Source organism: Erpetoichthys calabaricus, chromosome 5 (genome assembly GCF_900747795.2).
Source record: "Erpetoichthys calabaricus chromosome 5, fErpCal1.3, whole genome shotgun sequence".
Taxonomy (NCBI): domain Eukaryota; kingdom Metazoa; phylum Chordata; class Cladistia; order Polypteriformes; family Polypteridae; genus Erpetoichthys; species Erpetoichthys calabaricus.
In genome coordinates, this window is record NC_041398.2 from 84954145 (window position 1) to 84978720 (window position 24576).

The window sequence follows — 24576 nt, forward strand, 5'->3', positions numbered from 1 at the left end:
AGTGGCAGGATGCCGTGGTCACTATGTTTCAGGTAAAGGATGGTCACTGCATATATTTTGTCCTCAATGTGTGCCATAGGTATGTCCCATTTAGCCCTCTTTTTTTATTTTTGTTGGGTCAGTTGCAGGGAATGTCATATCCCTAGAACCTGTGTCTGATCACTGAGATATTGATGAAGGTCAAATATTTGATGAAGACACTGTGTCTGATTATTCATCAGGAGGAGAGGTAAATTTTCCAAATGTTTGAACAAACTCCACTCTGATCAGTCCCATGTGCTAATCATGATATAACTGTTTTGCAGGAGCCTGTAGCCAGCACACATGTCCCTTTTGGAACAAAGTCCACATCAAAAAAAGGAGATGGTAAGGTTGGTTGAGCCATTTGTTGTACTTGATACAAAATGAATCAAAATGATATACTGTGTATACAATATAGAGGTAAAAAAGCATTTGTAATTGTGTATTTATTTGCAGAAAAATGTGAAGGCTCTATACAAGAGATATCTTCAACAGAAAATCACATACAGGAAACTAAAAATGAGAAAAATACAGCAGGACATGGAACTTCATGAACTGAGGACAACCAAAATGAAGTTGCAGATAAAAATACTAGAAAAACAATTGGTAACAAAATTCTCTTATCTCTTTCCCATATGTGTATGCGTGAGTGTATTCTTAATTTATGTTCTCCTCTTTACAGGCTGAAGGTCCATGATATACAATAAATAAGTTTTGTGTGAAACCACTGTTGTCTTTTTCTTTGAAAATATTGGGCCACAATTCTGTCTCTGGCAGCTCTGCCACTGGTTTGCTCAAGGTGCACTGGGTCAAGATCATCATCAGGCTGCACCAAAACCTCAGGGACTCTCTCTTTTCTGATGGTCGCTATGTTGTGTAAGAGAGAGCATGCAACAATTATGTCACATGCTCTGTCAGGTGCAACCCTCAGCCTTTTTAGACATTGAAAGCTCTCCTTCAGGTAGCCAAAGGTCATTTCAATTTGTGCCCTTGTCCTAGACAGAGCTGCATTATATCGAGTTTGTGGCCCAGGGTTGGGGTCAAGAAAGGGGTCATTAGAAAATTCCTACAGGCATATCCCCTGTCCCTAAGCAGGATTCCATCATGATGACCTGTGGAATATGTAAAAATTGTGAATTCAATACAGACATCACCATGATTTATAATTAGATTATTACCTTGTTCAAATGTCTGATACAGGTGTAACTCCTTAAAAATTCTTGAGTCATGAACAGACCCTAGCCATTTAGCCTCCACATTTGATACAAGGTAGGATGCAGCACAGATCATCTGAAAATTGATAGCATGTAGGTCAAACAATTTTACTGTCAACATGCCTATTGGCTATTTTCAACTCTTACAAAAAGTTACATTACCTGGAATCCTTTTCTGTGCACGTAATCTGGCTCATTTGGACCTGATGGGGCCTTTCTTCGGATATGCGTACAATCCAGTGCCCCAATCACATTTGGAAATCCTGGGTAATGAGAATGTTAGGCTGATTGTGAGATTCTTTATGGAACTGTGGGTATTATTGCCTGTGTATTACCTACCTGCAATGACATGAAACGCTTCTGTTATTGTCTGCACACGCAGGTGTCCAGGAAACACTATGAAAACCCGAAGGAAATGTTTCAGAGCCAAACAAACTTTACGAATTGCCTGGCAAACTGCACTTTTAGATAGATTTTCTCCATCGCCTACAGTATATAAAAAAGTGCCATTTGCAAGAAACCTCAAAGCAATGCATACTGTCTGTGTGGTTGTGAGAGCCCGACTTCACCTAGTTTGACTTGGAATATAAGGAGCTAATAAATCTTTGAGGTACAATATTCCCCCTCGGCTAAAGCGGTATCTTTCAAAAAGAATTTCCTCCGGGAGCAATAAAGGATCTTGCCGATCACGCAAAACCCTCTCTATATGAAATTCTCTTCTTATAATTTGCACACCGATATCAATTGGTCACTCATTCGTGAACGGCGAAGCAGTGACTCAATGAACTCCATGCATGGACACTGATTAACTCTTTTAGGGCTAATTTTTTTTTTTGTTTCTTTTCTCCCAGGGCTGAATATTTTTCCAAAAACTAACATTTTTTAAAAAAGAACACAAAGCAATTGTTTAACATATCAAATCAACAAAAAATATTTACTTTTGACAAATGTTACTGTCTTGCATGTTGTATGAGCCTGCATACTCTATGATTTCACATACATATCACATACACTTTACACAGCAAAGTCTGATCTCGCTCAAAGCAGCCAATTTCAGTCATTGCCACATTGCACTCCTTACAATATGTGTTGCTTTGGTGCCTATTTTTCAATTGTCTGTTGCTGCACTTTCTCACATATATTGTTAGTGTGTACTGTAGAGAGACAAGTCACCCATTTGCCATCGTGCCATGCCACTGCCACCAAGTTTTCTGCCTGCATGAAAACCGTATTGTCACCTCTTTTCATCTTCTGAAACTTTATGAACTTTATGTATGGCATTATAGCCTGGCTCACCCCATGCGATTTGCTTCTGTTTATTACAGAAGTGAATAAAACTTTGTAGCAGCACGTACCTAAGCCACCAGGGGGACAAAACACATTTGGACCAGTGCTCCCTGAAGTTATATCACCAGTTCTGTCCCATCTCTATTTGTAATGCCACAGCGCGCTTCATCTCGTCTTTCGTTGTGGGTTTCCACTTTGAAAAACGAGAATGCGATGCAAACGCAGCCCGCGATTCAAAAAAAATCTCTGCCTATCTGTTTGTCTCGTCTGACAGTAGCTGAAAAGCAGCATCAGGAGAGAGCAGCCTGAAGTACAGCAGCTGGTGATCTGTCGTGTCCAACAGCAAGCCATGCCGTCTTGTAAACTCTGGTAGCCAGATCGGCTCTCAACGGATCAATGTTTGTGTATTTATCCCATGCGAACCTTGCCGTAGATGCATCGGCTGCGCGAAGGCACTCAACTGGCAGCAGATCCGCTGGCGCGGCATCGGCTGGTGTCTGATCAGCTGATGCCTGCTTTTCACTGTCTTGCTCGATCTCCTGATCACTGCCAATAAAATCCGATTCTGAAAAATCAAGAGTCCGACTCCGCGATAATGCGCAAAACATCGTCTGCCGAGTGTTTTCTTTTCTGCACTTGCTTCGCTGCCTTTTCACATGTCGGTGCCATCTTGCAATGTTTATTTGCCGAGTCAACGAGTCTAGCATTCCTCCAAGCACAGAGGGAATGCCTGTGACGTGACAGTGAGATTTGTCGCCATTAACAGCTGATTGTCGCCCCCTATCCCTGGATGTCGACTTTTGTCGACATTAGCCTTCAACCCCTCCTGTCGACAAAAGTCGACATCCGCCCTAAAAGAGTTAAGTGTGTGAGCTAATCCTTGTTTACATCGAACAAACCTGCTCCAAGCAGGTTTAAGGATTTAGATGTGTTGCTATGACAACACATCCAGCAAGAGTTTCGAAAAACCTACAGATCCAGGATCATGCCAAATCGTCAACAATTACATCCGGCTAAATGAGTAATCCACATACGAAAAATACCCCCCTGTACTAATGGTAACCTGACAAATCAATAACAATTTTCTTTATTTACTACTTTTTAAATTACACTGTACAAATGGAGTTGTACCATATATATATATATATATATATATATATATATATATATATATATATATAGTGGGATATGGCTGGGAGGCCGCCACGCTGGAAATGCTAGGTGGCAGTCCCCATGGGTGTTTGGTGTAGCTCTGTTGGGTTCCGTGAGCACTGCCAAGCGGTGCTGCAGCTACTTCTGAGCCCCTGAATGCAGCTCTTCCGTCACACCCAGAAGTGCTGCCAGAACTGGGTTAATGACCACCTGGAGCACTTCCGAGTGCCTTATAAAAGGAGCCAGCAGCCACTACTCCAGGAGTCAGAGTCGGGAGATGGAGGACAAAGCTTGCAAGATGAAAGAAAGAATGAAAGAAGAAGAAAGAGAAGGGACTGAGCATTGTTGTTGTTTACTGTGTACTGTGCTCTGAAGTGGGGAGCTGGGGAATAGATCTGTGTGAGTGCATCTGCACGCACAATGAGGCGAAGACTTTTGGACAACGGCCTTGTTTCAAGAACAGCAGCAAAGAAGCCACTTCTTCCCAAGAAAAAAATCAAGGACAGACTGAAATTCTGCAGGAAGTACAAGGATTGGACAGCGGAAGACTGGTGCAAAGTTATTTTCTCGGATGAATCCTCCTTCCAACTGATTGGGACATCTGGAAAATCAATTGTCCAGAGAAAAAAAGGTGAACACTACCATGGGTCCTGTGTCTTGCCAACAGTGAAGCATCCTGAGGCAATGCATTTGGAGGGTTGCTTCTCATCTAAGGGAGTGGGCCCACTCACAGTTCTGCCAAAGAACACTGCCATGAATAAAGAATGGTATAAAAATGTCCTCCAAGAACAACTTCTCCCAACAATCCAGGTGGTGATCTGTGTGTTTTCCAGCATGATGGAGCATCATGTCAAAAGGCAAAAATGATAGCGAAGTGGCTCAAACATCATAACACTGAAAGTTTAGGCTAGTGGCCAGGGAACTCCCCAGATCTTAATCCCATTGGGAACCTGTGGTCAATTCTCAAAAAGCGGATGGACAAATAAAAGCCCACAAGGCAAGGCAAACACTAACAAGGCAAGAAGGGCTCACCATCAGTCAGGATTTGGCCCAGAAGCATATATCCACCATGCCAGAGCAAACTGCAGAAGTTATGAAGAAGAAGGGTCAACACTGTAAATATTGACTCTTTGCATACGTTTGATATATGTGCCAATTAAAGCCTTTGAAACGTATGAAATTGTCCTTCAGTATACTACAGAAACATGTAAAAAAAATCTAAAAATGCTGAAGCAACAAATTTGCAAAACACAATATTTGTGTCACTGCCAAAAGTTTTAACCAATACTATATAAAGAAAAGGAAGGAAGAAATGTGAATAATTTAGTGTACAGTAGTTCTTAATTTGCCCAGCACCAAGTATGTTTTTGTTGATCAATAACTGAATTTTACCTGATTGATTTCAACAAAGCTTCTTATGTATCACATATAAAATACCCAGTGGCATTTTGCCCATAAGAACCTCAAACTGAATTATCTCATTAGTAAACATTAAGAAAGGTCATGTATGCATGGTTATAAATGTGTATGTGGATCTCCTTGGAAAGTGAATCCCTTATTTACTCTGCAATTCTGGACAGGTTCCATGAAGTTGTTTCTGAGTTCTAGGTGAAAGACCATGAGATCCTTTTCAACATATGCCTACTTAAATTTAATTCCAAATGATCCCAGTCAATAATTTACATGTTTTTCCTTTTAATAAAAATAATTAAAAACATCAAATCTTTTCTTTTCTTGATTTGTTTTGTTTCCTAATATTAGGGACCTTTAGCTAAAAATGGATTAAGGACACTGTGGATTATTTTGCATGTTTTGTTGTGTTTGAGATGTTTGGTTCTGTCATTCTTTTAAGGATTAAAATTTGATTTTATAGACATATTTTTTCTTATCTTTTCCTTAATGCGGAAATTGTAGCTGTGTTCTGCTAGTTCATTACAATAATCATAAGGAAAAAAATCACTATGTACAAAAAGGTTTATTCTTGTCCAAGAATAACATGCTAACTATAGTGTAAGAAAAAATCTTTATTTTACTCCAAAAGTGAGTACAGCCTCTTAATATTTTAAGGTTTCTCATATGCTGGCTTAAATGAAATTCACCATCTTCTCAGGAAGGTCATATAAAAAGATTAACTTAAGTTCATCTGACAACTAACACACAAGAGTGAACTGATCATTTATGTGTTCAGCAAAAAGAAGATAGCAAAAATTCACTAACTTTGTGTTAAAAAGTAGGCACACCATTACTACATTATCTGTTTAAAAAGGGTAATTAGAATCAGGTGTACCAAGACATGTGCAAATGATTAGGTGATAATCAGGAAGTGATTCCGCATGTACATAAAATCAGAAACTTCGTCAGTTTGGTCTTAGGCATTGAGGTTTGTGGTAGCATGTCAAAAGAAATCTATCAGATTCTGAGAAAAAAATGGCACTGCTGTACTGTCTGGGAAGAGTTACAGTACAATGTCACTTCCAAATATCTATGAACTAAACATACTAAGGAAAATAACACAAAAATAAAGGATCTTAACAATCTTTGATAATTTCTGAATTGTTTTCAGCCAAATATTTTTTCATGTATATGCTTGATTACTTCTATGTCTTAATGTTGTTTAAGCTTTAATGTCCATTGCAGTGTCACTTTTTGATGACATTATTAGGTTGTTTCTAGAATGAGAATTAAAACGTTTTGTCTTTGATGAGATATACTGTAATAATGTGTAGTCTGCTCTCTGGACCCAGTTTAATGTTTTTCTGAAAATTTAATAATTCTGAAGGAAATTTATTGCAGCTAACAACAGCACTTTAGAATCTTAAGAAAAAAAATTCTTATGAGACATGACAACTAAAAAATATTTAGAGGGGAGATAATGCCTGCAAGAATTTACTTTTGGTTCTAATCCAGGGTGTTGTATGTGCACAAATAAGGAGGCTCAATAAATGGATTTTGGGGACCATCTGAGTGTATGAAGCATATGGTGCACATAGGAAACTTCGAGAACCAAACCAACACAGTAGCAGAGATAACTGGAAGAAGACCAAAGCCCAAAAGAAACCTCCCAAAACATGACAAGAAACATCAGTTAAGAAATTTATTTTTTAAAGAAATAATTCATTTAGGAGAATAAAATTGAATTAATTTAATTACTCAAACCACTTCAATTTAATAAGAATAAATAGCAAAATAAACATCCATCCATCCATTTTCTAACCCGCTGAATCCGAACACAGGGTCACGGGGGGTCTGCTGGAGCCAATCCCAGCCAACACAGGGCACAAGGCAGGGAACCAATCCCGTGCAGGGTGCCAACCCACCGCAGGACACACACAAACACACCCACACACCAAGCACACACTAGGGCCAATTTAGAATCACCAATCCACCTAACCTGCATGTCTTTGGACTGTGGGAGGAAACCGGAGCGCCCGGAGGAAACCCACGCAGACACGGGGAGAACATGCAAACTCCACGCAGGGTGGACCCGGGAAGTGAACCTGGGTCTCCTAACTGCGAGGCAGCAGCGCTACCACGGCGCCACCGTGCCGCCGCAAAATAAACAGTTCAACCAAATCAAATAAATAATTTGATGTTTGATTGAACCAAACAACAATGAAGCAATACAAAACTAAACAAGCAAGCAAATGTCAATAACAAACAAAAACAAGCAAGACAATAAAAAGTTAATGTTAAGGAAACAAAGGGTGTGATTTTACAGCAATGTTGTTTATTTGCATTTTAATAAAGATGCAGGTGACCTTTAGCATTATTTGTCAAATAACGTTATGTGAAACTACCATAAGGATTTGAACATACTACTGAAAATTAAATATGTCTAAATAAATCCATACAATTGTAAGGGCCTGTATTCCTATTTTTACCACACTTTAAGGCTTTGCATTAGTTTAAATAAGGAAATAAGAAAAAGCTATATATAACAGAAGTAGATTACCTTTGTAAGTGGTTTTATTTAACAATACAAATGGAGGGAAACATTTACAGATAATTCAGTCACTTTATATCATGCTTTTTAGAATAAAGGACTAAAATTCCCATAATTTTGATCTATCTTAAGGGTGCTAGATACGGGGATTTCACTCTTGAGTCATCCCTAAACCAAATAAAGACAAATAGATCAAAATAACCAAACCAAAAGATCTTGTTATAAAAAATAATAACAGTTTGAAATAGAAACAATAGAAAAAAGAGAAAATAAAAATGAATTAAAGAATACAGCTTCACTGGGCCTTCATGGCATGGGTGGGATGGTAGTAGGGTGCCTGGCCCATTTGTGTACCAACATGTATCTTGGTTAGGCCTTCTCTTGCAAATCTCTGCCTCTCTCAAACTACATTCTCTTGCTTTTATTTCTCTAGTAGAGCTCCTTCCCATTTAGAACTCTCAACTCCAACCTCATAAATTGAATGACTGGATGGGGCTTTTATATCCCAGCAAAGAATTACTATCAAAAGAACCCAGGGGTAACTGGGGGTATAATGGTTGTCCTCTGGAGTTTCCATCCTCTTAAAGCTCCTGCCCCAGCTCCTAACCCAAGGGCTAGGATCACCACCAAGTCACCTGTTCATTGAGTAGGTAGCAGAGATCCACCTGTACATTAATAGTCCTCCTTGCTTCAATATGGTGGAAGATTCCACTACCTGGTGTACCCAGTGTGTTTTCATCATATAATTATATCCAGATCAACAAACTTTGGGATTTCTAACAGAATGAGGATGCATAATGTTCTTGTTGGAGGCAGTTGAGTGTCACTAGCAAGACCACAAAATATGTCATCGACAGTGCACACACCACTAGGGCGCCTTATGGCTCAGCACCTAGTCTAAACTATAGTAAACTCCCTGCAATTCTGATTTCAAGCAGGCCTTTTGGTACAATATAATTGTAAAGAAATAAACATGAATAAAAGTATAAATTGCTTGAAGTTGAACACATTTGTTTACAATAAAGTATGTGTGTGATTTTAATGCTGTGAACGAATGGCATTTGAATTGCAGGCACAATTTGCTGGTTTAGTTATAAGGAAAAAGAATTCTAAATATTAAAATTTACATCCATTAAGAAGCAGAAGTATATTGTAATTCAACACATCTTTAATGCTTCCTCATATTTGCCTATCTGTTCGTTTTGATACCTCTTTGATCATGTTCAGGGTCACTGGAGGCAGAGACTACACTGCCATTGTGATTACAAATCTGGAATGACGTTTGGGGAAATCTCAATCAGTACAGTAGAGGGCACAAGCTACACAGGCACAAAAGACTAGTTAAGGACGGCCAGCTAACTTCTGAAAATGTACTTGGACTAAGGGAGGACGTTTGTGAAAACACAGGGAGAACATGCAAACTCCAAATAGAAAGCACCTCAATTGGGCATTCAACCTTTAGTTCATTATGTAGTATATTCCACTTTTTTTTTTACTTTGGAATTAAACAGAAATTCTCTGTTCATAACAGGGTAAATTAATGCATTTCCTTAAAAAAAAGTAAAAATTGGCATATTTTATAAAATCAGAGAACAATCATAAATGATGACAACTTATTTTTATTAATTTTTAAAATAAGTTAGTAACAAGAAATAATTTCTTTTAAAATTTGCTTTTAACCTAATGATCCATATTATATTTACTTTGATCAGTATTAGACTAATTCATTAAAAAAAATTCCACAATAATATATACTGTTAGATACTGATAGATGAAATGTTTATATACTATGCAGTATAGGCATGCTAAGTGTAGCACTTGTGTTTACTGTACAGTTTTTATTCTGGCCTGTTCCTAAGATTATAGTGCCCCCAACAGGCTGTTCACATTAAACAATGCTAAGAAAATGTATTTGTTTTTTAAAGGTAATATGTTTTCTAACGTTCAAAACATTATAAGATAAAAATTATATAAAATACTCAAATAAAAATTTTAAACGTAATACAAAATTACAATCTCAGTCAGTCTTATGTTTTAGTGTACTTGTGATGGTTTACTATGGACAATTCTTAATTTACACTTTGAAGATGAAAAATTATTAATCTCTTTCTTTGCTTCAGTATATTAACATGATTTTACTAAATAATCCTAAATAATAATAATTTGGTGTCCAAAGCATTAAACATGCATTTACTATGTCAAGTTGTTTATTATCTTAATATTACATTGTTGACATTTTACATGTTAAAATAATTTAATGTTCAGAGTATTACTTTTCTTTAAGACTGCTATCAAGATAATACTATCATAAACTAATAGTAACATATTTTGTTTTCTCAAACTGTAAGCCCTATGTGTTGAATCATAATAGAATATGGAATATACTGTGTGGAGTCTAGTGAAATTAGGCTACTGTACCTAAGAAAAACTGAATGAATGAACTGTTAAAATACATTTACTGGCACAGGACTGCCCCCTTGTGTTTATGCAGTGCACAATTTAAGATACTGCAGCTTCGAAGTGAAGTCTCTGCATGATTTATCTAAGGAAGATACTATGCTTGGAAACAGAAAAAATATTTAGTTTTCATTTTACAAAATACACATGAAAGATTTTCTTTGTGATGTGTTGCCTGTACATTAGTTTTCACTGTATGCTTTAATAATTTTGTGTTGGTACCCTTTATAAAAGAGTATTAAGTAACTATCAAGTGTATCTGTAAATACATTATAAGCTTTGAAATGGGTAGGACTAACCTGTACTTGTGCTTAAATGGATTGAAGGAGAAATTATGGTAGAAAGTTACCCCTTCACATCCCTCATTCTGCCTAATATTGCTAGCAATTTACATCAAACATCTAAGAGAATGCAACTGAAGAAAAGTAAATATTTTCACCATTGTTAATTGCATTTTCTAACATTTTTTTGCAATTAAAGCTAAATAAAATCAATCAGGGTGGCACTACAGTGATTTGAGTATGTGGCTTGCAATGCAGCCATACAACTGTTGTTTGAATTCTCTTCATGTCACTGTTTACATGAAGGTTTTGTGTTTTCCAGGTGTCCAAGTGGGTGTTCTGCCTTCTACTTTGCAAATATGTGCATGTGAGGCAAATTAACATATGCACGAGTGTAGCTGTAGATGGGTAAATATATAAAACATACACCTATCAAAAAGAAAGGATTAATTTAAGTTAATTTGTTCATTTTTAGTTCATTTTTTTACACAGAATATTCTAATATCTGGGGACACATATGTTGTGAAGAATGTCTCACCTGCCAACACTTGTTTTATGTTTATAAAGTTTTCTTTTGCAGTTTTAACTATGGGGCTTTATAAAAAATGGTGCATGTAGTCGATTAGTGATTCAAACCCATAATAAAAAGATTCTAAAGAAATATGAATAAGAATTGGTTCAGTGTAGCTTGTGAATATTGACAATATACACTATTATCAAGTCAAAATTTACTACACTACTCTCAAATAAAATACATTTCTCTAAAACTTTGCCTATGTATCTACAATATTTTGGTTGAAAAAATACTTCATAACAATGGGTTATATTTTACATTAAAATTTCCTTTCACAATATCAAACACTTCTGTATTGTCTTCTTATACTCTTGATTTTGCTTAGGCTGACAATATGCACCTGCTTCGACAGTTCTGAGGTACTAGTACTAACTTGAGTAATCTTTAACACTAGGAAAGTTATAGCCAACAATATTTGTGTTTTTAAATATTTAATTACTTCGTCAGTGTGCATGTCATGTTTCTGAGTTTTTCTAAATCGCTGCACTGTAAATGGCCATGCTGTAATTCTGAAATTTTGTTCAGAAAATGAAACTAATGATACTGAATACTCATAACCAAGTTTGTCTCTCTCCTTTGGTTCGCAGTTGACCACATTTGTGTAGCCTTTTTAACTCTTTAAATCCTCTCCTGCCACTGCTATCAATACTACATTACTGAACATCGATGCCCAGATGTAAATTGTTGTCTCTGTTCTGCATACAACTAGAAAATACTTAACAAATAAGTCTCACACTTAAAATTATGAAGAAAACAATAGACAGATCTGAAAACTCATTTGAAACATCCTGTGTTTACTTAAGGTGGCTAGTATCATATAATTACACTGTAATATTGTTGATGTAACTTCTGTTGTCTATAACCAGGATTCCATTTGACACTAAATTATCTATAGCTTAGATAAATAAACCCTTTTTTGTGTTCTTGGGGAAGTTTAGTTTCATTAAATTCAAGTAGTGAGGTTTTTTTTCGCTCTTACACCTTACTTTCCTATTAAAAGTACTGTTTGGGATATCCCTATTGTTTTGCCACACAGTTTAAATTATGCTTTCTCAGTACCTGACCTCTACCTGTTTGACACTCTCATTTTTCAGACGATCATCTTCCAATTGTATTATTTTCACAATAAATCCAATTTATTTAGAAATAAAAAAACACGTGTTTGCTTTATTTATTTTATGTTTCCATTTGATAGAAAACTATTGTTTTGCTTTAATGATTAAATATAGAAACTTTTATGTCTGTCAGCACCGGAACTTTAGAAAACCACTCGTGTCACAGCATCTCTTCACATACCATTCAGTTGTGGTAGAACACCACAACGCAAGGTGTAAAGATGCCTTAAAAGAAGCCTAAAAAAACAAACTAAAACACAATAAAGAAAACTGTGTCAAGTGTCACTGTTTTGTATGCAGGAAATTTTTACGAAAGACACTGAGAATTTGTGCTGATCACTGATGCAAACTGTTTTGTAATAAGCCGACATGTTACTTGCTGTTTACAAATATTTAAGTATTCACATAAATATTATAATTGTAGATTTTTTAACTGTTTCTATGAAAGGAAAAAAAAATCTACAATTTGCTTTCCAATAATAAATATTAAGACAAATACAGAATCCATTTTCTGTGCAGCTTTGGAAAGTTTTTATATTTTTAATTGAAAGTGTATTCAAAGTGTATGCAAACAAGAAACTGTGGGCCTAGACATTTTATATTGTTATGTTCACTCAAGCTGTTTTAGGCTATCAATTATTTTTGTGAGTAGGGACATAGGTATGTGCTATTACAATACTAAGGTGATGGAAAAACAAAAGGATTCAAACACCACTTGGCATAGCTTTAACAGTTATAGTATTAAAAAAAACATAAAAGTTCTAATGTTTAAAGGCCAGGGCTTCACTTATAGAGTCTGCATATGGGCAGAAACAGGCTTGAAACGTCGGTATGCATCTTCCACACAAGCATCAGAATTTAGAAAAGAAAATGTAATTGAGAAGCTTGTATATATGTATAGCAACTCTGATCTATACATATGTAATGAAAAACTTGGAAATTACAGCACCTTTGATAAAGTATGGAAATGCAGGCCACCCTTGTTAAATAAATACTTCCTCAAAATCATAGTGCACAAATATGAAGGATGTTCAAACAGGATCAAACTTGAATTCTCAACTTATTTATTTTCATGGCAAGAACACAGAGTCACAGGAAATTGCAACCACTAGAACTAGAAGGAACAATTTGCCTGGAACAGTGGAATCCACATTATAAATATGGATTCTTTTTTGACTCATCCCATTAAAATCATGAGTTTGATCACAGAGAGTTCATTACCTATCACACCGCATTACACAATATTGTTGAGGGTATAAATTACATCATGAAATAATTAAACGGTTAGAAATGCCACTTTTTTAAGTCATTTTTGAGTTGATGGTCTAGGAGTGATAATGAAGTTTAAAGCTTCAGTGGAGTAGCGGATGTCTACTTTCAGTTATTGTTGCAAAAAATGAAAATTCTTTACCAAAGCTGAACCTCAGTTTTAGAAATGCTGTGCTGAATACCAAATAAATTTTTTTAAATTATTTTTTGCGCATTTGTTTTGTTCTATTTACATAATGCCTAAAATAAATCAGTTTCAAGTTTGATTTATGCCTTTCAGTTAAATTGAGTTACAAAACTTCAAGTTAATGAAGAATCATTTTAAGTCAGTCTTTTCAAGGAGGACTATTCAAAAAACTGGACTGAAAATGTATAAATTAATGAATTAAAATAATGAGTTAATTTGTCAGGGTGCTTTATACATTCCTTGACTGGTAAATCATATGGATACACATTGTTTATTAAGTTTGTTTAAATAATGCTGCACATTTGGACAAAACACTTGGCATTTTTAGCCATTCAATAGAATACTGAATGTAACATTTTTTGTTCTTTTTGGTAACTTAAAATTCGGTAAATCTTTACTTGAAGTGGTTAGCAGAATGCCGTTTCAAATAAAATAAAGAATATTTCAGGAGAAGTGTCAGGAAACGTTATGCTGTCCAATGGAGAATGTACTTGTCTTTTAAGCAGTTGATGCTAATTTGATTCACAACCACTGCATTAAATGTTTTCTTTGATCAAAAATTTCCCTTACTGTTTTTGTCATGGACCCACATTGTCCCAAACGGGTCCGTATTATCTGATTTCTGTATTAAAATGTCCAGAGTAATCAGAATAGTGCATGAAAATGAAGCACATTAAAGCAATTCGGAGCTTTGGAAAGAAATAATTCAATGATTAGGGCTCTTTAGGGCATGTCTTGTATATGTATTGCATTTTGGGTGTTTTCTTTTGCCTGCACATGTTGTTCTCGAATTTTCTTTAATGGCTGCTTCATACTAATTTACCTTCTTCAGTGACATAGTGACAAGATTTTTCTTGTTTTCATGTTTCATGTTTTGAGCATGATTTGTGTGTTTTTCTCCATTGAAAAAAAAAATTGAGCAGTTTGTATTTGTGTTGGGACAAAATCTTTAGATTGTTTGTTTTCTTTTGTGTTGGGTGCCTGAAACTCCTGACTGAGAAGGACTCTCCCAAATAATCTGTTTTGTTGAGTTTTCCTCAACAAAAGGTAAGCTGACTATAGGTTACTGCTGTTTGGTATTTTTAAAGTCTGACAGCTACACAGCTTCTTTTTAATTTTGTATGTTGGCCTGTCCTGTTTTGATTATGGTCAGCAGGATAATACTGTACATTACATAGGGGGCAGCAATCCTTCTCTGTACAGACAGAAACTAATAATTAGTCTTAAGACAATTTTGACCTTATTTTGCCAGTTGAAGGCATTTCACTCATAATTCATTTGCATTGTGCTAAATCAAGACATGATTGTTTACTTTATTTCAATCTCCAGTTAGTCTGGTTGCATTTTCAAAAAAAAAACCCTTTACACAAAACAATGTTTAAGTGTTGTGGACTTCATTCATATGGCAGAAACAGCTTTCTCACAAGAAAAATCATAGTAAAGACTTGACAAGAACTACACTTGTGCATTGGCACGTTTGCAATGATTATGTGGCTTGTTTGCCAAACACATCTTTGTGAGCAGAATGTCTTACTTCATAACAAGAGAATATGAAAATATGTTATTTTGCATGCTACACATTTCATCTGGGCAACTTCTTGGCAAACTCTGCTGAGAACATACAATAATGTACACTGATACTTTTTTTTTTTTTTTTATTTAGTAGACGTAGCGGGTGAATTTAATTTCTCTGTGTGATGTTGCGCATTTACTCTCCAATATCCTGAATGTCACCTATATTTATTTTACTTCAAATCACGTCTGCTGTCTCTAGGCCTGTATACATATGTTAGCAATGCTCAGTTGGGAATGTTTGATTTTACATTTACTACATAGTATCAAAGTTAACATGCTCTCCTTTGTCCTCATAGTGCCAGAAGTTCAATCACATTGAGAGAACAATCTACCAGTGTGTGTCACTCTGACAGTATAAGATTAGAAGGTTTGATCATCGATTATAAAAAGCATTCATTTCTCACCAACTCTGCATGTAGTTTGTGTGACCAACCTGATCACAGGTGAATCTGCATCTTTTTTACATGGTTAACTGCTACATGGTCCAATTGTGACAGATAAGAGACTCTGAAGCTGAATGAGGTGTTAGGATTGGTCTAATGGCCTAGTACTTGAACGAGTTGTTTTATGCGAACATGTATACATATGAGGATTTATGTTTACCCAAGAATTACTTAATTACCAGTAGAAATGTTTCCCATAATCCACAGTATTTCCTGTAGTTAGACTGGTCCCATGTCAGATCATATTCATACCTCACATGAATGGCTCCAAGGCTCGCTTGGTACCTCAGAAAGACCTCTATGTCCAGTGGACCTCAGTATGATTGTTTTGGTCTGCACCAGAGTGCGATTTAGCGTGTTCACATCTACCTAAACAAACAGGACAACAGGGGCAATTGCTCCAGAATTCATAAAAAGATCATCTAAATAGGTGTGAAAATAACTTTAATCAGCCTGTTTGATCTAGGCAAAGGTTGCCTTGTCCTCTGTCTAGTCATTTGTCTATCGATGACAGATAATATGCTTTGATTCAATGTTTAAAATTCTTATTTTAATCCTGACTTTTGATAGATTGGGAAATTAGCATTGTTATAAGCTAGAATTTGTTTTTTTTTTTTTTATTTGACCTGTTTTTGTACATCTGTGATGGCACGTTCTGGCTAATAAGTGTCGTGTCTCAGTTTTATGGGAGGTTTGAATTTTTTATTTTTATGACAGTCATGTTATTACAGTCCCGTTTTGAGACATTTGTCTTTCAGGGGTTCTGCCATTTTGTGACCATTCTGCATCTCTGTTGCCATGTTGTATATGCCAGTGATGCCTTTTGCTAAATTATTATTGCTGATATTTTGATGAGACATTACCACCTGCCTCCTTTAAAAGATGGCAGCATGGTAATAATGGATTCTGTACAAATAAAATAATGTTTGCTTTACTGTCAGTCAGTCAGTCAGTCATTTTCCAACACAGGGTCACGGGGGTCTGCTGGAGCCAATCCCAGCCAACACAGGGCGCAAGGCAAGAACAGCCCACTGCAGGGCACACACACACACCATGGACAATTTAGGATAGCCAATACACTTAACCTGCATGTCTTTGGACTGTGGGAGGAAACCAATGCAGATGTGGGGAGAACATGCAAACTCCACGCAGGGAGGACCCAGGAAACAAACCCAGATTTCCTAACTGCGAGATAGCAGCACTACCACTGCCCCACTGAGAAATTAATTTATGCATTTATTTCTAGTAGGATTTGCTACTGCAATTCATTACGTTCAGGCTGTTCAAGTCTCTCTTTACACAGCTGTCAGTTTCTAGTATAAGGAATTTGTCATTTTTCAGATACCCCAACTTAATCTCCACAGAGTTTTAGGGTCAGAGCGCAGGGTCAGCTATTTGTATGGCAGCCCTGGAGCAATTGCAGATTAAGGGCCTTGCTCAAGGGCCTAATGGAGTAGCATTCCTTCTGTCACTGCTAGGATTCGAACCAGCAACCTTCTGAGTTACAAGTTCAGATCCATTCAGTTCTGAAACATACAGAATGCCCCTCCTCTCCAGGACTATATGTCCTAAGCCCAAAAGTATACTTTCAGTGAGCCAACATCAAACAAATAAGGTTTGATTGCCATAGACTTTATGTAAAATTGTGCTCATGTGCAAGAACCCACATGGCAAACACTCCCATTGCATAGTAATTGGTGCTTGATATGATGTCTTTAGCACATAATGCCAAGGGCACCAAGATGTAAACAAATCAAAGAGAAAGAAAGGACAAACTAAATACTAACAAAAACAAAATAGCATGAAAATGTGCTCATCCTGACAAGTCTGTGTTATGGTTTTAAGTAAAAGAGTACATTCATGAGTTTACCTATAATTAAAAATGGCCTCACATCTAAAAGGTGACTCTACAGAGACCTAAGGGTGAAGGAGACACTGGCTAATTTTCAGTTGTTTTATTCCAATAATGAACCATTTTAGACAGGGCCTTCCAGTCATATAGCTCTCTTCATCAAGCAGGATTTGAGTGTAGAGTTTCATAGACTTTTACAGAACATACCACTGCTAGGTTATTTTTATTTGATTGATATATATTGTGTTGTTATGTTTTTATATATACAATAAATATTTTCTAATTGCTAGATCACACAAAAAAAGAAACATTTCTAAGTCATCATATACAGTGCTAAGGCTTCCAGGGAGAATGTTAGTGTCTGATGAGAAAAGAACAAATGGAAAATGGGGAGCAGCTGAAAAGAGAAGGTGCTTAATGGGTACAGCTGCATGTCAGAGTCACAGGGAATACTGGGTATGCGAGGTACCTGGACACTCACTTTTAGTTTATAAGATTTTGCAGGCTATATATATCAGAATTTTCATCAGCATGGAGGTACAAAAGCAAAAGTGAATGAACAAGTCTCCTGAATTTTGTTTACTTTTACCTGACCACTACAGTAGACTACAACACAATGGCGATGTTTTAAAAATGGTATCTCAAAAACAAACTTTTTTAATTTTCTTCTTTATTAATTTTGTTACATTTGTACAAAAATATAAATTGAAACTGCAAGGCACACTGTGAAATGTTACAGTTACCAACTCTGGAGAACTCTGTATTTAGAAAATGAGCCAAGGCCTGGTATCTGTCAAAGTTTTGACCTGCAAATGCCATGCTTTTCAGATGTACATTTTTAAGTAGTAAACGATTTATTCATACTTGCCAGTATTCTTTATTAAAATTTTGAAGGACAATAAACCAAAAAAATAATCTTATGGATTAAAAGTTCTTTAGAAGCCAAGTTGGAGCATTATTGCCTAAAAAGGCAAAATAGGACCACCACCATGGCTTTTGTTCTCTTTCTTCATCTTCTCCAGGTTCTTGATTTGCACCACGTTCATAATGGTCAAACTGATTGTAAGGATCAAATCGATCATACGTATCCTGGGGTAAGTTTTTAACAAATAATCCTGGTTCATCCACGTCAGCTTTTAGAATAAAATCCACACGCCCTGCTTTCTTAAGCCTTGCTGGCAAATTAACTTTCTTCATCACCTTTGAATATCCTGTTGCAGAAGCTGTAATTATGTGGACACCTGCTGGCAACATCCTCCAATAATCTCCATCTTCAGCTAAAATAGGTACAAAGACTTTAAATATTACAGCATCAATAACTTATTCCCTTTGCACAATAACATAAAAGATTATGTTTGTATGTAGTTTGATACCAGATAATTTTTCATCTTAAATTCTGAGTATATACGGTAAGTGCCAATTATGTTGCAATTGCAATACATTCAGTGTGTATATAGTTTTCGCTAAATAAACTAAGTGCTGGCTAGGTGTTTTCGTATGTTTTTAAGCATTAAATCAGTTATTCATTATCTATTTTAAAGAATTACAGTATACTAGACAAGGATACAAGAAAGTGAATGAATCCACCAATGATGTCTTTTACAAAACTATTCGTAGTGAACACTGTCAGTTGTTCAAAAGCTAATTGTAAAACAACTATCATTACAGTAAATACGTGTTATACTGTGCATTTTAAAAATATTTTATCTAAATGGTTTCTACAGTTGGTTTTACTATGTTTTTTAAACATGTCGTAAATGCATGCATTAGGCATACATATTTAACTACATTATATTTAGAGCATTACTTTAATTGTTTAAGTTAATACTCCATTCTGGGAGCATCTGGTATAAATTAACTAAAAGTAGCTGATTATTTTCTAATGTGTAGTTAAAAATTAAATGTTTCAAATGATACTTTAGAGTAGAAAATCATAGAAGTTACCTGTTGCGACATCATGTCTGATTCCTCTAACTGAAATACGTGCCCCTTTAATACCTATTCCTGCTTCATCCTTTACTATTCCTTTTATTCCTTTATGAACCTTAAATAAAAAAAACAATGAATTACCACATAAATTACTCAGAAAATAAATGCAAAATTTCTTTTGAGAAGTGTGTTTCTTCTTTTCAGCACTATTGTTTTTATGTCTTCTTTTTCACGTTTGCCTGCTTATATACCCTTACTAAAACTCAAAATACACATTTTGTCATTTGTCACTCCTCTGCTCTGCTTGTAAGAGTTTTCCAAATTGTGAAAGGTTCATAATGATGTAATATTATAATTACACAGGTAATATAAGTATTGCTGATCCTTATGTATCTATTTTTGACTGGCTGCTTTCATTGATTTTCCCAACTAGTTTATTGCAGTATAGAGTCAGAGAGAGCTGAACTTAAAACTCAAGAAAGTGCAAAGTCTACATAGGTACTGACTGGGCATTAATTTGAACCATGGATTGTATAGTGGAGAGGCAGCAATACTAACAACTCACACTCCTGATCAGCTACTGTCCTTTCCAGTAAATGCTATATGATAAGGGACCTAAATAATTATAATACATACATCTCTGTATTATAAAAAAAAATCCTGGGAGGGAGACTAGGGAGACGAGACGTGATGTTCTTGGAAGACAATTTGACGTCCCGTGAGAGACACTTTAATGTCACGCAAGACAAGGCAGTGAGACAACATTTAGAACAAGTTCACAGACATCTAACTAAGCAGTTGTTGGAATGCTTTTGGCAGACAGACATCATGTGCTCCCAGCTCTTAAAACAATCACAAGCAACAAGCAGAAAACGCAGCTCGCCAACAGCAGCAGCAGAAACACAACAGATGATCCAATGGCATTACCTTAGCGTGTGTTCAGCCGCCACCCCCCCCTTCACAACACAAGCAGCATTATACATCCTGCGAGAAAGATTTAACCATGCCCGGGGCCGAAAATAAAGGACAAGTATTATTTTTTACAAAAGTTTTAAAGTAAAAGTGAAAATAATGCATATGTAACAATTCCCATGAAAATAACAATCTCTTTAAATTGTATATTCGGTAAACCAAACCCGGGTGTGGGTGAGTGAAGTGAGCAGGGGGCAGAGCCCCCTAGTTTTTTTATATTCTTGGGACCTTACACCTGTGAGACACTTACACTTATGAGATTAAGATGGAAAGGATAACTTCTCTATTTTTCAAGTCAAAGTTTTTTTTTCACTAACATAGTACAGTATATATGCATTTGCCGCGCAAAACTGTGTTCTAAAGTTAAGTGTATTCTATAAATTAAAAAAAAAAATACCTTGCCCGTTCTGGTCTCAGTTTTAAAACTACATATGCAGTTTGCCATCTTCATTAATGTCTGGAAGGTTATTTTGTGACCTTTGTGAGGTTTACAACATTCCTGCCTCTTCTTACTTTTTTTTTACTTTCTAATAAACTGCTTTGTTCCAAAGTATCTTCTCCTTCCATTCTCCATCTTTCCTTCTGCTTCTGCTAAACTAGTTTCTTCTCTCGTACATTTTAATATGTAAATCCTTATATTAGCTTCTTTGTTTCTATTTGTGGAATTGCTGTAATCTTTGAGCTGTCTGTAAATTTACAGTATGCTGACCCTTAATAATGAGTAGCATTAACCAGTAGATCAAGAGTCAAAATATTGTATTGTTGCTTCACTGAAAAAGGCACAATTATCAAGAAATCCTGTCTTCTGTAAGGACCCAATTACAAGAAATGAAAAAGGGAATATGTGGAAAGTAATAATAACATGACAAGAATTCAAACAGTTGCGCACTGCTAGAATTACCTTATTGTGCCCTTTGTTTGACTTCAATTTAGTAGATAATACAGAAAATCTGCTCAAATAAGTAGCTGCCAAGTCCCTGGTCATTTTGGTACATGGAAAATTTAATATCAGACTTGATGGACACTGGAAAAGATACTTCAACTGTGCTTAGAAGGAAGGCAGCATGGAAGAAACTAGCATCGTCTTTTATTGCCAATGTTGAAGAATATAATGGTCAATGTATAAGGCACCCTTATTTTTTTATTAAGCAGCAGCACACATTAAACTGATTAATAATAGATTTTACAAGCATCACTTTACCACTCTCTTACACAGAGTTAACTGAGATTGATTAATTACCACGATACACTTCAGTCCAAATCAGAACAGTCACCATATAGTGTCTGTCATAAGTTTTTACTTCTTTTGAATTGGGTCCAGTTTATGTAATTGGTTTGAAGAATCAATGTGTCTTTTTTATGTCTATAACATTCTGTATGATGTGTGAGGTATTTATTTCATGAACTTCAACAGTAAGTCCATTAGGGGTAATTTAAGTTTAGTACATACCTTTTTTCCACGAAACTGACTCCAACATTCACACAGCAGAGGCTCTTAGTATTAGTACACAGCTAGTGTTGATCCTTTGTTAATTCTCAACTGACATGCCCACTGAAACAATGCTAAACTCAAGAAGTAGTATGGTTACCATAAATACATTCTAAAGAGGATCAGGATCATCTCAGGATCATCCCATCCGTGAAAAATGCAATTGACTCATTATATCTGAACCATAAATCCTCATAACAACATACGCAACAATCAACTGTGGCCAGTTTATTACATTTATTGTAAATAGCCATTTAGACATGGCACATGGCACACAAGTGTTAATGGTTACATACTGTATGTACAAGCTAAATAGGCCTACTAAATAGAAGTATATAATTTAAATACATAGTCACACCGAAGTAATATCAGTAATGTTTACACAAGTATGTGAGTAGCAAAAAAATGTGTGCTTGAATCAACTGTTAAAGTTACAAGTCAACAATAACTAATAATTTAGAATGGGAGTGTCTTAAACATATCTGCAATTTAGATCTGTGACAAGCTCATGAAAAATAACGGTGAAAAAATGCAACTACAAATTTCTTTATGCCAGGCACTGTAAGCTGGCAATCAAACGCTGAACTATTATATCCTACCAGCATTTATATTTGTTTTTTACAAATCTGGGCCTTCTCTTTCTTTACATAGAAAGGCTGAAATGAGTCTGATTTGAGATCAACATTAACAGTCCATACCTAAAATGATCTTCTAGCAAAAGCAGTTATTTGGCTGTTGTGGCCAAAAAAGTCTTTTTTCAATTTGCAGTCACTTGATGATGACAAAGTAGGAAACTACTGCCCTCACCTTGTAGGCAGAGACTGAGTGCTGTGATTTAGTTACAATAAAGCATGAGACAGATAACTGTGCTTAGAAAATGATGATCTAACTTCCTCATCTTTTCTTTTTTCTCGTCACTATCGGCACAATCCTGCAATACATGGGCCCTGGTAAGCCTATTCATTAATTTGTTGTTAGCAAGGACATTAATCAAACTATAGTTATTACAAGGAAGGCTGTAAAATATTTGAAATTTGTTACTTTTGCAAACTCACCACAATGGGCATTTGTACTCCTCAAAATGTAGCTGTTCTGCATGGATATGAAATGACCCCTTAAAGTTTTTAGAAAAAAAGTGAATATTACTTTATGAAATGTAGTAAAGTTTAGTCTTTTTGTGATCTTCCAGCTTCAATGTTTTTTTAGAAAAGTTTTATTAACTCCTTTTTTATTTTAAACAGGGCAAAGCGTATTACCTTCCTTTTGATGTATGACTCTACCTAGTCAAGTATGCATAAGGACAGATGTGGCTGAGATTTTGCAGTGAGACTAAGTTTTTTGAATGAATAAATGTGAATTCTGCAATGTACTGTGTTTTTAAAAACTAAACAGCTTTGTATTTTATGATCACCACTTAATCTGTTTTGGTTACACAGTGTGCACTGAGACAACTAAGCAGTGGCAGCAGTAATATAATTTTGTTCTGGTGTGCTTGTAAGGCATTTGGTTCCACACATTCCCTACACTGGCCAATAATGTACCTGCAAACTTATCGATAGATGGCAGTGAACAGTGGTTCAGCCAGGAAAAATACATTCAAACAAGAGAAAAACATTCAAATACAAATACTTCTTCAGTTACTTAAACTTAATAATAATAATAAAATCAATCCAAATATATGAGGAGGTACACAAAAATAACTGGAATCTGTACCTGATGCACAATCTAGACTTAGTTGCTAATTTTGCCGCTAGGTGTAGCATACTTAAAGTATTCTGTGGCAGTCTGCCAAGTGGCGTTGCACTGTATTGTTCATACGGTATTCCGTGTCGCTTTTTCTTGGTGCTTATTAAATGTGTTCTGCGATTTTTTTGATGGTTGATTATAAAGAACAGCAAGCCTACGTTAATTTTTTATTTCTCTTAGGGAAAACAGCTGCTGAAACTGTAGTGATGCTTGAAACTGCTTTTAAATAGGAAGCTTTAAGTAAAACACAGGTCTACAAGTGGTTTTAGTGTTTCCAACAAGGGGAAATGTCACTTGAAGACCAACCAAGATCTGGCCGACCTTCCGCAATTAGAAATGACAAAAATCTTGAAAACTTTCGCAGTGCAATTTATGAAGATCATTATCAGACTATTGAAGAGATTTCTGAATTGACCTGTGTGTCTTGGAGTTCTTATCACCTTCCTTACTCGCCTGATCTTGCTCCGTGCAAATTTTTCTTGTTCCTGCATATGAGAAAATAACTCAAAGGAAAACATTTTTGCACCATGGTGGAATCCAAAGAAAAATTGCTGCAAGCATTGGACAACATTCCTCTTCAGAAATTCCAAGAATGTTTCCAGCAGTGGGAAAACCGTTGGGACAAGTGGATTCATTCACATGGAGAGTACTTTGAAGGATACTAAAGTTTCAGTAAGTAAAAATTATTACAATTTTTTTTCAATTCTGGTTACTTTTGAGTACCCCCTCATATATTGTGTTTATGTCAGCACTATAGTTTTGCTACAGAATAATAAATTATATCATCTTCCAATCAGTTATAAATATTGCTAGTTTTCTTGGCTTTGAAAGGGTGGGTGGAAATTCCACATCTAATCACAGATTAAGTTAGAAAATGCAAGACTTAGCAACAGGTATTCATTCACACTTCAGACTTGTCAGTCATTTTCCAACCCGCTATATCCTAACCACAGGGTCACGGGGGTCTGCTGGAGCCAATCCCAGCCAGCACAGGGCGCAAGGCAGGAACAAACCCAGGCAGAATGCCAGCCCACCTCAGGGCACACACACACACACACTAGGGACAATTT

The 24576-nt window shown here is 35.9% G+C and overlaps 1 protein-coding gene across 2 annotated transcripts in view; it reads right to left on the minus strand.

Moving 5' to 3' along the window:
- Window positions 1-18223: 18223 nt before the first annotated feature.
- cpz (carboxypeptidase Z) overlaps window positions 18224-24576 on the minus strand; it is a 35168-nt gene continuing 28815 nt past the window's right edge. For both annotated transcript variants that reach the window (XM_028801726.2, XM_051928666.1), the window contains exons 10-11: window positions 19315-19414; window positions 18224-18647 (exon numbers count right to left, since the gene is read on the minus strand). In XM_028801726.2, the coding sequence (XP_028657559.1) occupies window positions 18295-18647; window positions 19315-19414 (453 nt within the window). In that variant the 3' untranslated portion in view covers window positions 18224-18294. The remainder of the gene's footprint in view (window positions 18648-19314; window positions 19415-24576) is intronic.